This window comes from Acanthochromis polyacanthus, chromosome 17, assembly GCF_021347895.1.
Source record: "Acanthochromis polyacanthus isolate Apoly-LR-REF ecotype Palm Island chromosome 17, KAUST_Apoly_ChrSc, whole genome shotgun sequence".
In the NCBI taxonomy this organism is placed as follows: domain Eukaryota; kingdom Metazoa; phylum Chordata; class Actinopteri; family Pomacentridae; genus Acanthochromis; species Acanthochromis polyacanthus.
The window spans coordinates 24,317,748-24,333,265 of record NC_067129.1 but is presented as its reverse complement, the minus strand read 5'-3'; the positions used below and the strand labels follow the sequence as shown (position 1 = coordinate 24,333,265).

General features: G+C 40.8%; 1 protein-coding gene across 1 annotated transcript in view; it reads right to left on the bottom strand.

The window, feature by feature from the left end:
* ncor1 (nuclear receptor corepressor 1) overlaps positions 1-15,518 on the bottom strand; it is a 58,297-nt gene that overhangs the window by 16,025 nt on the left and 26,754 nt on the right. Inside the window, 7 exon segments of the mRNA XM_022199337.2 lie at positions 124-247; positions 349-796; positions 2,341-2,434; positions 2,527-2,663; positions 5,366-5,431; positions 7,693-7,988; positions 8,817-8,947. Coding sequence (XP_022055029.2) covers positions 124-247; positions 349-796; positions 2,341-2,434; positions 2,527-2,663; positions 5,366-5,431; positions 7,693-7,988; positions 8,817-8,947 — 1,296 coding nt within the window.

The following is a 15,518-nucleotide window of genomic DNA, read 5'->3' as shown; positions in this document are numbered from 1 at the left end:
TTTCCACTCCATATGGACCTCAATAAAGATATGATCTGGACACAGTGGAAGTGTTGGGCACCTACTGAGTGTTCCTTTCCTCTGTACCAGTCACAAATAGACCAATATGAACCTATGACTAACCATGGGTGGGATGGCAGCTGCCCGCTGATGTAGCTGCTGGATGTTGAGTTGGGCTTGTTTGGGTGAAGACACCAGCACTGATCCTGGAGGGTTGAGCAATGAAGGCTTTTCCATGGAGAATATTCTGCAGAGTTGAACAAAATGTATATCCATCACATTCAAAACCATGAACATGGTGCTGCTTTTGTAAAGCACATTTATGTATACACGATGATGAAAACTTGCCTCTGTCGTTCAGGCTCAGCTTCCACATCCTCGTCAGCACTGCAGGTGGCGCTGGAGTCATTATCTGAGTGCAGCTCTCTCTGCCTTTCGCCATGATCTCCCTTTTCTCCTTTCTCTTTGATTTCAGGCTCCATCTTTACCTGAACCTCTCCAGTCTTCATGTCCACATCCTGAGGTTCAGTTTTGGGATGCACTGAGCCTGCAAAGGAAGCCACCCTGGCTTTTTCCTCGTGGGATCCAGCCTCACTCTCAGGGCTTTTCTCTTCCTTGACACAGAGTCCCCCGTATGAAGGCTCTGGGGCCTTTCCGTTGCTAGTCTGACCTTTGTCCTGGTCAGAGCACTGAGCATCTCCTGCAGTGCTGTCTGCCCTCTTACAGTCACCAGACTTGGTGGACTCGGCCTGTGAAGGGGAGGGAGCGCTCTCTGTATCTGAGCTGTTATCGCCACCTGAGGAAGCAACAGAAGTTACATGAATGCAAATAAACAGTATATGATACTGACTGAATAAACATAAACATATTTAAGACAACATAACTGAAATAATCCTGATAATGAAAATAAATGTAGACCTGTCACAACAACCGAGTCAAACATAAGAACTATAACACATTTTCCAGGTGAAAAAAAGAGAAACATATCACCAATACCTCTCATCCAAAATATTGGCAAGGCATAAAACTCGCACTTAACTAATGACAAAACTGCTACCTCCACTTTTTGTGTCACATATTTCACAACTGCCCAGTGAAAGTATCTCAAACCCAGACTGTAGATATACAGTATGTCAATCAGGACAGAGAACAAACATTGATTCATATCTAAAAACCATACACTTTGAAGACAGAAACTGCATATTTCAAAAAAATCTGGCTGCCCCTACTGGTTTGCGTATTGTCTAGTGCTGCAGTTGTTGCCATGGTGATGGTAGTCCAGATGGTATGTCTATGTAAAAACAATTTGCAGATGCATTAAATGTATCAGTGAAGCAGCTTTACTAAACCGAATGGCAAACATCATAATGTTTGTAAGTAAGCTGTAAGAGAGTTGTACTCATGCCTCCTATGGCTCTTTGTGTAACTGTGTAATGTGTATAATGTGCTCTGCAGGATGTACATCCCCAGGGACTCTACAGAGTAGTTTGGGTTTCCATGAGATGAAGAGAAAGTCAAATAAACATGATAGAAATCCCTGTGACCTCCTGATGTTGCCACTGTTATCTTGTGAACAGGAGGCTGATTAAATTATACATAAATCTGCTGACTGAAACCACTTTTCAACAAAAAAAAAAATGAGAAAATTAAATTAAAATCACTGAATTTATTAGGGAACATTCTGTTTTAATCTGTATTTTTATTTGCAGCATGGTACCTTTTTCATTGTGGACTGCCTTCACCATGCAATACTAACAAAGATAAGGATCTCTGGAGAGGAGGGAGACGGGCAGACAGGCAAGCTTGTTGGATCAAACAAGTGGACCAGCACTTTACGTTCAAAGAGCTTTCTTGAGTCTTCAATGCCACAAACTGTTACACAACAGGCGCCCATGTAGTCTGAATTAGTTCATATCTTTTATCTCTTCCTCTACGCCTTGCCTTTTTTCATTTTATCCTTTTTCCCCACTCATTAAAACTGCAGTCAGTTGAGAGCAAGCCCATAGCCATCAACTCAGATTAAATTCTTACATGACACAGGGCAGCTTAGATCAGGCTTCCCAGGTTTGCACCACACTCGTTGCTGCATTCTTTCTCTGCTTACATTCTTTACTTAGTAGTTGTTAACACCAGGCATCCAGTTTCACAACTCAACCAGAAACATAAATTTGGCACCAAAACCCACTAGAAGAGAGTGTGGATGTGTGGCCTTTACCCAATTTGCCCTGGAACTTGTACCACACATAAACAGGAGGAAACGTTCAAAACAGCGTCTTTGGGAACGTGTGTGACTCTGTGTTTAACAATGAGTACATGCTTCCTATCATTCATCTCACTCACCCTCACTGTCATCTGCATTGTCCTCATCATCATCAGGTGATGCTGTAGCAAGACCTTCGGCTTGAGACCTATCAGCCCGAGCCCTCCGTGAATCCTGGGAAACCAAAGACCAAAAATATCACCTTGCATTCATATACTATAATTATACAACAGACCACGACGGAAGGCAGACAGGAAATAACCTACCTGTTTATGCTGCTGGAGCAGGTTGTCCAAGTTGTGACGTCTCTTGTAATTGAAATAAAAGTTCTTACACTGCGCCTCACTTTTGGTGCCCACCATTTTGGCAATGGCCGTCCAGTTTCGCCCATGCTCTACAAGCCCTGGTACAAGATGAGGAGAGACAATTAGGCAACTTCAACACTTGGTATATTACAAATTAATCAGGCTGAGTTCGCCTGTCCTGTCCAACAACATAAGCTACTGATGCATTTTATTTCCTATATTTAACCAGGTTCTAATTGCAAGTGCCTAAATGTCAGAGTAATAAAAACAAGCTTTCAAAGTCTGATTTGACATGGATTTACTCTAACACTTCTTGATTTCCAAATACTGCTTCATGCTGGATCAGTGCCACAACCGTGGTTCATAAAGATAATCTCAATTAATTTTTAATGGTCTTTTGTTTACAAACAAAAGCTGCTGCAGTTGTTATTACTACTGAGGGACAACTTTGGGTATTACAGCAAAATTACACTATGCTCATGGGATCCTTCTCGCTGTAGTTTGCTATAGTGCAGCAGAGAGTTTACTGTTGGTCTTCTCTGTCCTGTTTAACACAATCGGCTTTGATGGTTTCACAAAACTTTTTAAACTCTGCTAAGTTGCAGTGAATTGGAAGACTGCCATGTACCTTTGACATTAATGCGTCTCTTCTCTAAATCCTGTAACCCCTGTGACCTCCCCTCCCACCAATCCCGACTGAGATGAGGGATACTGGCAGCTTGACAAATCACCACAGAAATAAACACAAAACTCCATTAGTGCTGCAGTTAACTGAGGGAATGAGGGCACTGTGACTGTTGAGACAATTTCATGTCTTAAGAGATACTTAACTTCTTCAGATGTCAGACAAGAGGACATCTGTACTTTGTAACATACTCTGCCAGATCTCCACATAGCTTAATTTGTTTTTAACTCTATGGCAGTGTTACCTAGCAGACAAAGTGTAAACCTATGCCTTTCACATGTAATGATGACTGTCCCAAATGTTTCATACATAGATAAACAACACATACAGGAGAAGATTTATTTCTCACTCTTGTATGCATGGACTGTGTGTGTAATTGTCCTTACAGTCATCACGATACATTATTATATGGTGGGGTGCCTTCAAAGCCAAGCGGTTAGTACAAGAACCCCATGGGTGTAAATGCTCTGAGCAGTGAGCTCCCAGTTCAGTTCCCTAATAGATGAACATATGCCGCATGTAATTTCCCTGCTATTGTTCCATACATTTCCTCACTGTTTCCACTGTCCAACTAATAAAAGTGAAAATTAAGCAAAAGTTATGACATAGTGCTCTTAGTGCAAAAGTATGTAGAGTTACAGAGAAACAGAGAAGTGCCCATGTAAGCTGAACTCCTTCAACCCTGTTAGCTCTGGCAAGACTAATACTTATCATAAATAACACAAAATATATGTACTATTTGTATTACTCACTCATTTTATATTAAGAACCTTGATAAACGTCCTTGAGAGGACTGACATGTTATCTTAACTTTAAATTACTATCTTAGTAGACACTTGGCATTACAAGGATTTTATAATTATTGTAACTATTATGAGGAATAACTAATACAGAGTAATACTACCGTCTTGTAACGAAAGGTCATCTATGCAAAGCTTATAACATTAAATGTTTATTAATGTTGTTGAAGCAAAGTTGATTAATCACTCTTGTAATTCTGGAGGAGAGTGTTTGTGGCGCTAAAAACAAGCAGACAAGCTAGGTAAATAGCGATGACCTGCAAATTTAAAAATATACACGTATTGAACTTAATATGACAAGATCATGTTTGGTCACATGCCTGCGTGCAAAGAAGGGATGTTGATCCATCATATTTCTTTTTGGCTTAAAGCATATTTGTGAGTGACCAAATCAGAGAAAAGTTCACATTAGACTGAAGGCATGAAATCAAAAATTTCTTTCTGCTCAAGGAGAACTTCTGATTACACTAACAAGTCTGGCATGAGTTATCCTTGTATTAACATAGTTCACTGTGACTTACTTACAGCTGTGACTTAGAAGGAAACAGTTCACTGTGCCTGCATGACCAGCCATGAGTGGCAGCATAAAAGTGATTTCTGAACCTGGTTTGTCATATGACCGGCCTCTTTCAGCTCCACTAATCCACAGACATGTAGCATACATCTCTGAATGACTGAGGAGATAATGGCAGCATGTATTTTTGTAAAGGGGGAGAATATCTACCCACCCAAGAGAGTCTTAATTACTCCTCATTAATCCTTTCATTTACTCCAATCAGTCCGTTGCTCTTAGGTCTCAGAAACCCTGCGTAACAACCTATACCAACAAATCCAAGCAAAAAGGAGAAGAGGGAGCACACTTGAATGTGTGCATGTAGAGAGCAAGCACAGAATACAATAATATTCTGAAGAGGATGAAGTAACTTTCAAAATTTTGGAAGAATCCGACAGTGTTTGAATGTGAATAATAGATAGTGATCTTTGAAGAAAGCTATAGCTGCCATGCTCTGTTGCTTCTTGGATGGTCTTAATGACCTCTCAAAAGCCAAGAGAACAGTGCTGCTAATAGAAAAAAAATCTTCATGGGTCTGGACACCAGTGCAAGTTTGTGTTTGCATGAATGCATACGCACATTCATTCCATTGTGCATGTAAGAAACAGGCAGTGCGAAGCAATATCAGAAAATCAGAAGATGAAAAGAAAAAAATAGGAGAGGGAGAAACAAGATCATAAAAAGCAGAGGAGCCTTAGCCAAGCAGAGAAAGAGAGGAAGGGCCGAGAGATAAAGCAAGAGAGCAATGAATTAAAACACTACCTTTTTTGGCAACCTCCATCTCCTCCTCGGTCCAGCGAGAAGTTTCTCCGGTTTCACCAGCACCCGCTAAATCACAAAGAAAAGAGACACAGCCCCATCAGCACTGACAGAAAGAAAGACAGAGGAAATGAGAAAAAGTGAATGAGGGAGGGAGACAGACAGAGAGAGAGAGAGTGACAGTCCTTTCGTCAGCCGTCTCCTTCTCATGGCCACTAATCTAATAATCTGTTTACATTCAGGGGCTGCCGAGACCTGCTCCCTCACTTACACTCTCACTCTAGCTCACTCTCACCCTCTCATTCTCTCCCCTCTCTCTCTCTCTCCCCTTGCCCACAGCCCAGAGCAAGCCCTCCTCCTCTCTAATCCACAAGGGGAGGGCTTTGGTCAGCTGATACAGCACCAGACAGTGGAGGAGCACAGAGCAATGCCTCCCTCTTTGGGAAATGGCCTTGGATATAGACAAACAGACAGATAGAGCAGCCAACCCATAACCCTCCCACCCCTTCTACTGTGACACTGCGTATCTAACACACACACACACACACACACACACACACACACACACACACACACACACACACACACACACACACACACACACACACACACACACACACACACACACACACACACACACACACACACACACACACACACACACACACACACACACACACACACACACACTCTTCTTTCTTGCCTCAGCTTACATAGTTCACTTCCCCCCAACAAAATTCAGAGAAGTGCACGGTTAGTATGGAGGGGGCTAGATGAACTCTAGCCTGCTCTCTTCTATGGCACCCACTGAGACTGTGTAAACATTTGGACTAATATAGCTGCAGATGTACCCTTGACATTAAGAGGAGGTCTGCACATACCCACCGCTAAGATGAAGATATCAATTCTAACTGTTTAGAAGGCTCCTACCAAAGGCCCTCTGGTCACACAGTCTGTTACACTTAGTTAAACAAATATCCACTACACTAGGCTTACCTTCTCCCTTGGCAAAAAACATATGTTACCCTGTGACACTATGACATTAATCTGTGGGATACAAAATCTGGCAGCGTGTCTTCCCGCAGTATAGTGTCTCAACTGACATAAACAAGCACATACACCCTCCTCCATAACTTCAAACAAGATCACACCCCTACCGTTGGCCCCACTGAATCAGCAGCTTCCTCAACTTGCCTGGCACCATTTCAACTAGGCAAGACTGACAGATAGCTACCCTTTAGCACCTAGTCCATGTACTTCTAAGAAGTGCCACAGCTGCGGGGGTTACAACAGAGCAAGCAAACAGTCCCACACTAAATCCACAGTGTAGTCACTAAGGGAGATTACAGTTGATACAGTCGTCTGTCCAGAATGTAGAGGGTTTGGAGGATGGACAGACACACAGCAGAGGGTTAATTAATCACATTACAGGGCGGACTTTGAATAACTCAAGACGGTTGAGTGAGGCAGAATTCAACAGACAGCAGGTGGCAGAGGACCACAGGACACTTGCAAAGCAGTGAATTAATGGCACAGCTTCAAAAACAACACAAGGTTAACCCACAGGACCTGGATACCTGAAAACTTGAGCTGCCACCGTCAGAGTGACAGACTTGAAAGGTTGGAGGAGTGCAAGTGTGTGACTGAGTGCCATGACAACAGCTCAACTAGAGCAGTGCACTGTTGTGGTGATAGATTGCAAAGAGCTTCCTGAGGGCAACGCAGCGTAGGACCAAGTCTGTTTGACACTTGGAAACGAGTACCTAGGCCAAATACCCACATTTAGGCGATAAACAGCTCATGTATCTACACATTTGAAGAGAAAAAAGGAGAGCCAAATTCTAACACGTCACTGCACTTTGTTTAAAGCGTATTTCTGCCACTTTTCATTTCATTCTTTCAGCTCATGATACAATAATTGAACAGTGAGCAGCGCCAAAATACTTGAGACTTTCTACCAACTTTAAAATGTTGCTGTGCTTCCTCATTCTATATTACTGCAATTAAACAAAACACATGTAAATTACTTAAAATTGAGATGTACAAATGGTATATAAAGTCAGCGATGACTGTAAAAAAATATCGCTGGCTGTTTGAATAAGTCAACCAAGATGTGACTTCCAAATAAATTCAAGCACTAACGCAGCTATAAAGGCTTGCAAAACTTACAATCACTACTAATGCAACTGTCATGATGATGAATCCCCAATTTGATGCTCCTTTAATATGTCATTAACTCTCTTTTCATTGATTCTGAGTCACGATGTGTGTTCCGGTTTTGTAAAAACACATTTTTAACAACCTCCAGAAAGCATCCTGACAGGGTTCACCTTTATTAGCGTCCATGGAAGCTACTGGAGTCTGGGCTTTCACAGGCTCCTTCATGGCCTTCTGCGCTGAATCAGATTTAGGGAGTTGCGGAGGATCTGGCAAGGCTGGCTCAGGGGCAGTGGGAGGTGCTTCCTCAGCTGCCACAGATGCAGCCTCATTGGCCATGGAGCGTGTGGTGATCCTTCCCTTACGGCGGCCCTGGCTGTTGGCAGTCTTCCTGCCACGCGGCGTGTTTTGCTCCTTTCCGTCCTCGTCCTCCCCACCGTCACACTTGTCTTTGTCCTTGCCAATGTCCCTGTGGTTTTAGGCAGGGAAACACAGCTTTTAGCTGGTGCTACAGCAAATATCTACTCCCTTTTGACTCAGCAATAACAGGCTCGTTTTGAAATGTGTTCTTTTCCTCTAGGACTGAGCACAGCAAAAGCATATTAGAGATTGTCCACCCTCAGGCCAAACACACGTGTTCACAAGTTGTTTGTGTGTCTGAACATACATGGCTACATCCCCTCTTCACACTCTTCTCTAGAATACAATCATGCAAATCTCTTCTAAGGGCTTGGCAAAGTGAAATCATCATGCATAATTTCTCAAAGATCATTTATTATTTTAAGAGAAACTATGTCAATCAAAAACAGGATTTTGTTTGTCAGAGTTATAACTCAAGACTAATTGGAACTTACAACTTCTCTAAGATAAAAGTCAGCTTCTGGGCCCATGCAATTAAACCTGAATGGGAATTCTTTATTAGTTTGTTCATTATTTTATGTCTATTTAGTGTCACCAGGTTAAGGTCTAGGACGAATCGCTTTATCAACAGAGCAAGCTACAGTCATTGGCTCTTGTCCATAGGTTGAAAGAGTTTTTTTGATAGACAGTTGTAACTGTACTGGGTTGCTGGATGTCAAAAGTAAATTATTCAAGATATTTTGGCTTTCAAATATCAGTGCATGACGGTGGCTACAATTATCTGAAAGAACTGAAATTTAATGTAATACATGTAACTAAGACATTCTTCCCTGAAATAATCACAGTGAATGGATCAAAAACTAAACAGAGGCGAGCTTTCCCTGCGGAGCCTAATGGACTGGAGCGGCACCAGGACAAACAACTATTCATAACTCACCTAGAATCCTCCTTTTCATCTTTCTCTTCCTCGTCCTTCTTTTCCTCGTCCTCTTTTTTCTCTGACTTCTCAGATTTGTCCTCTTCGTTCTTGTCGTCTGACTTGTCTTCTTGTGAGGGACGTGTTATTTGCTGAAGACAAAACACGCAAGAAAAATATTTAGTTTTTTTCTTCCTGAAACATTAAGAGGTCAGTGTGCAGATTAGTACAAGTGATTCTGGTTGTTAAGTTAGTATAAATCAAAAACACAAAGCAGAGTATTATTCAGTCCATAGTCTTACCAATGCTTTGATTCAGAGGTAAAAACCCACCTAGCAATTCCACAAACATTTTTCCAAAAATGTGTCTTCCACCAGTCTTCAACATTGCTTTCATACAGAATATGCCACATACTACTAGTATGTCCAAGCTTTATAGCTGCCTGCCTTATACATTTACACTTTACTGTTATAGCTCCAATTAATTGATAAGTTGCTTTCTCTACAAAATGTGAATAAGTGGTGAAAAATATTGATCAGTGATTTCCAAAAGCCCATGATGACATCACAAAGTGTTTTGTTTGTTCACAACTCAAAGATACTCAGTTTACAGTCATAGAGAAGGAAAGAAATTAGAAAATGCTCCCATTTAAAAAGCTGAAATCACAGAATTGGTGATTAATTTAATTTATCAATCACCTAATTGATTAATCATTGTTGCTGTATTACTATACACTTTGCTGACAATTACACAATCCCTGGTTCACTCTTCCAGCATCATACCAAACAATAGCCTTCTTCTAATAGCAAAAGGGCAAAATAGGCCTGAGTAGACTTCTTAAATGTTGCTGGTTTTGGGTGTCCGGATAGCTCAGCTGGCTGAGCTGGCGACCCATAGATGGGCTATAGTCCCCGATGCAGTGGTCACGGGTTCGAATCCAGCTCAGGGCCATTTATTGCATGTCTTTCCCCCTCTCTTCTACCCATGTTTCCTGTCTCTCTCTCTCTCTCCATTGTCCTATCTAATAAAGGCAGAAAATGCCAAAAAATAAAAAATCTTTAAATATTGATGGTTTAAACAGAGTGGCAGCAATACAATGTGCCATTCGGTTGTTATGCTGGCCTCTTTAAACGGCACAGCTTCCCCAAAATGAACAATACCACAAAACAGAGATATGGCACATCATGAGGTCTGATGCTATCCTGTACTTTGAGGAGCCTCATTTTCCAGCATAAATATACCACCCTGCAGATACTGTTGTCTCTTATCAGTTTATCCTATTTACAAAATGAAGAAATCTGAAGTGTGGACAGGTCTTATGTGCCATTTATTTCAGTCAGCCCCTCAAAGACAAAAGACTGACACTCATTATGAACTTTTTACCATACCGCAAGAGATAAAAAGGTAGGAAGTTGAAAACAGAAAATATAGCTTTAGTATTTATAAAAGGCAAGAGGTTCAGTTCACATTGATATCACTACCTGCTTAGGTAGATTGAAAACATAATTTGTATGTGAATTTTAAAAACAGGCCCAACTAAGCGACTGAGGACAGAGCAACATTCTTTATCGTCGCTGCTGGCGCGGTACACCACAGAATGCTTCCTCCTGCCTGTTCCATGAAAGCACTGTGCTGGAACAAGTCTGGCTATGCCAAGCCAAACATCCCATGCTGGTACCAGATAGGGCCAAGGAATGTGCTTCACTCGGTGGTAAAGGCAAAAGATATGGACTGAGAAAAAGACAAGGAAGGCAAGGGTACAAGATAGAAAAAACCCAGACATGTATCTGAGCTATCTGTTGTACAACAAAGAGTTTGCCTGCCTCATCACACAATGCAATGTGATACAGAAGTGTGTAAAAATTCAATGAAATGTGCAGTAAGCAACTGTGACAGCAGAGTGATGGAGTCTGCTTTAGCTGCTCTTGGACAGTAGCTGTTTTTAAATCTGCGTCTCTGATTTGCAGAATTACTGGCTGCTCTAGCCAGCTCTATCCAGAGCCAGCCAATAATCAGAGGGATTTTGCATTGGAATGGAGCAGCATGACTAGCAAAATCAAATCAGCAGTGCATCAACGAAAAGAAAACGGCATTGAAGCAATCCTCAAGTCAGCCCGATGCACTTGATTAGGCTATTCAGCCTATTTCAGTCGTGGTTGAAGCCATTGCTGTTATTTGCCAAAAATCGCATATAATCTACTTTTCCATTTATTTTTTATGCAGATCACGGGCAGTGCCAGAATTTCCAAATGATGGTGTTATCAATATATATATATATATATATATATCATTCAACATTATTTTGGCAGTGATGATGTAGCCACACTGTTCAGCTCCTCCTGATGGATGCAGAGAGGAACACGTCAAGCTTGGATTGGGACCTAAACGCTTGACTCATATCCTGTTCTGCAAAGCATGTTTCTGACACAGGCCAGTTCAAAGACCTTTTTACAGAGTTATGTTCCCCATACATGTCCTTCAGAGAGATGCTGTTCTGGTTGGGTCAGGGAGCGCTCGTGTTTGCTTTGGAGGTGGTCAGAGAGCCGTGGCATTCCTGCCTCTTCTCCCACACTGCGTGAAGAGCCTCTACACAGATGTTCTCCAAAAGTGGTTCTGTGGTTCTGCGATGTTTTTAAATGAAGCTCTTTCCTGACCTGTCCTGAATATTTGAAGAGTTTTAATTTCTGCCCTCTTTTGCTGATTCACAAGTCCTATTTGATTCAGGAAATGATGGAGCCACAAGTCAATCTTCCTTTTCCTACCACAGAATTTCAGCCACCAGAGGGATCTCTGCCTTATGCTTCAAGCAGATAGGTAATAAGCAAATTACTTAATGAATACTATGCATCACCTCAATCCTTTCAATGTATTAGAAATCACTATCATAGAATGACACAAATGGTTGGGAAAAAAATCTCCCATAAAGAGCTGGTGAAGGAAAAAGAAGGAAAAGAAGGAAAAAGAGGCAATAAAAGAGGAAATAATTGCTGTACATTTGATATAAAATGCTATACTCAGCAACAGTTATTCCTGAGTGATTAAAATGAAACAATTTACTTTCAGAATTAAAAAAACAAAAAATTAAATAAATAAATAAACAAACAAGCAAGCATTGCCTAAGGTTGCCATGGTTACTGAGTGGTCTACATGGGACTACAAACCAGTGAAATCCACTTGACTGCTTTATAAACTTTTTTTGCCAGACCATCGCTAAAGAGGCACTCAAATAAAATAGTATTGAGTACATAACAGATGCAAAGAGAAATAAGTACTCATACCGGTGATGCTACATGGAGTGACCAGAACATAAAACCTAATAAATGTTGATTTTAAAAAAAACGACAACAAACTAACAGGCAGCTACAGTATGTTTTTGACAGAAGGCTTCAGTCTGTTCCATTTTATAGAATTTTAGGTTTTACTTTGCCCAAAGAGGAATATCATCATAAATGAGATAAGATTAAAATCATCAATACACCGACTGGAGTAACTATATATACACAAGTCTATTTTACAGTGTTCGAGTGCAACAATTTGTCAGGACGAAAATAAATCAAAGAGCAAATCATAACTGGAAAACACTAATAATTTGATCACTGAAATACGATTAAAAGACATCATGGAGAATCAGCAACTCAGAATAACTGCAACTTTATGCTGTGTGAATTATTAAACAACACTAAATACACCAAGTCAAATAATGTAATTTCAAACTGGAATTAGATTTTTTTTTCCTCTGTCTACCATAAAGCTTGGAGGTAATGAAATCAAAGTGAAAACTGCATAGCACAACATTATTATGTAATCACTGTAGGAGATCTTTATGTTTAATGTACATGATTATTATGATAAACATTAGGAAGATAATACAAAAGAAGGAAAAAATACAATACTTCACTGCAGCTGGTCCTAGCTGGGCCTGCACATAAGCAAACATTGCCAAAGCTGCATAAAAACAAATATTAATATGTTGAAAATGTTCCTTTTATTGCAGAAAATTACTCTTGGAGCAAAACAACATGAGCAAGAACACTCTGACACGACTAAGGAGTAAAGTCATAAATTCTACTTTCACGACCAATGAAGTGGTTGCAGACACAAGGGGGTGTAGCTGCTGTAAGCTTCCACAAGAGTTTAAACTGCAAGTATGCCTACTGTTGTCTTTTACGTGCTCACAAGCACAGTCAAAATATTCATTCAGATCACAGTAAACAAAGACGGAGGACAAATACTAATGTTTGAGGCGCATTTTCTAAAGAAATGTTATTAGTCTGTTGGTGTGTCAAATGCTTAATACACTTTCCACTATAAAATGTGTCTTCTACATTTTCTCATGTCATAACCTGGGGAAAAAAGCCACCCTACAGTATAAATATATGCACATGACCACAAAGCCTTGACTTGAGTGTTAAATTAAAAATCATGCCTGCACACGTCCTAGAAAAACTACCTTAAAATAGCAGAGTTTGACTGCCTACAAGCCTCAAGTACATATGTAGGCTAAAAATTTAACTGCTCAAGCAACACGGGAACAAAAAAACATGGCAGATGAAAACAAGAAGATATAGAACGAGAAATAAACTGACTGTGTGTGGTGTCAACTACAAAGTATAAACTCTGGTTTTAAAGTAACATACCTGCAAGCTCATTTGCTGGTCATAAAAAACCCTTTCCTCTGCTGTGAGCCACAGCTTACTGGTGCTGCAAATGTGAATTTACCCTCCAGTACTTCCATAGCGGTGGTAACGGTAGCAGTAGAGGGGCTGGACAGCACCATAGTAGAGCTCCTTAGAAGGGCTGCCGGGCCACGGCTCCGCCGCACATATTCCGGGAAAGCGTGTCATCAGGCCGCTTAAGCCGCCCAAAGAATTGTCCATCTCACATGCACGCACTAATCTATGCAGGGTCACTCAAGGTAATCCCTGCCGAGCACTCCTCTTTGATTGGCACTCACAGCAGCACAGTGAGTTTTTTGGGCCTGTCAGATGGCTGGGCTGTACCAACTCAGCTGATTCTGAGAGGGGTGAATTTCTTTCTCTCACTCCCTCAGAAGAACAGAGGAGAAAGGAAATGGAAAACAGAAAAAAAACAGCACACACTCAGCGGATAAGCTGCCAGCGCTGACTGTCTCGCTGAGGTTTTTTTCACTGTTTCACTCACTCGCCCTACATTCCACTGCTCTTGCTGTTGCTCACTCTGTCCTTTTCCTTCCCGCTCTAATGACTCACTCTGCTCACTCCAACTGCTGTTGTTAAGGCACACCAGTAGCTTGGAAATCCACTACATCCTGATGTGCACTATTCCAAATGGCAAAGACAAAAAGCACCCACCACATTCTTCACAACCACAAGATGTTTTGGAAAAAGCACTGGAGCCATTTAAGCAACGGTCTTGAATCCCACGAAGATGACAGAGACACCACTTGCAACGCTTTTTACATAGAAAGGGACAGTCCATGGAAAGCCAATGTTTTCATGGCACATTAAAGTTTAAAAACAATACTGTAGGAAACAACTGTAGGGTCAATGAAAATGTTCAGCACCACAAAAAATCCTGAACTGGATCTTGTGTAAACGATGACAAATGAGCATTCATCTGTGTTAAACACTCTGGTATGACTGTTTAGCATTCCATTTTATTTGCATGTGAAAGAAGTACGAGCATAGTACAATAGTATAATATATAGTGCTACTTTCAGCTTAGTCGATTATCAGATCAGACATTCAGCATTACTACCTATTGTTTACTGATTATTAATAAGTTCATTTAAAAATGTGAAATTCTGTCTCTGACGCAGCTGCTTCTCTTCATTTATAGTCGCCCCTTTGTGGTCTGAAGCAATAATCCGCCCACAGCACCAACTGATTGGTTATGCGTCACAAGTAGTAGCCAATCAACAATAAGGAATAAATGTTGAAAAGCTTTTTGTTGTTTATTTTCCATTCAAGCACATTCATAAAACATAAACAAAAGCATTTCAGCAAAGTCCGTTGGAGTTTGTGCTACTCTAAATTTGTGTTCTACAAAACTTTGAGATTTTCACTTTAATTGGAAACATGTTGTTTCTAAGTATCGGTTGCTGATCTCCTTGATTATTAATAACTGGCACTGGCCCTGATAAAAAAAAAAACATATTAGCCAGCCACTATATGTGAGAGCAACAGTCTCTCGGATTATCTGAGATAAGGTGCCTAATGGTTTAACTTTCAAGAAAGGACATTTGCGTGACCTCTTTTAGACAAAGACTGCACTGTTTTGCACCTTAATGCTGAATCAGTCGCAAGTAACAACAAAGTCAACTTGTTTCATATTACACTGGCTGTGCATGGATGCCGTTGTAAAAGTAAAAATTGAGGAATGACACACCACATCAGACAACAGTGTGCATCATATACACAGATATAGGACTATGACAAGAGTTTCCTTCAATCTGCTGTCATAAGCATAGAAGTTGTCAACACAGAAAGACATTTCTCTGCACTTACTTGGCATTCTAAGTAACAGAAAAGGACAAGTCGTCTCTCAATTGCTGGCAGGTCCATAACGGAAACGTTAAAAGGCTAATCACAGGTTTATCAATCATAAGGAAATCGTACCAACCAGTTTCTGAGTAAGAAAAAACATTTGTGTACAAGTTGTAATCATGACCACTTGTGCCCTCCACCTCCTCCTATGTAAAGAAACTGTCTACAACCAGCCCATTGTGTTGCTCAGTAGACGTAC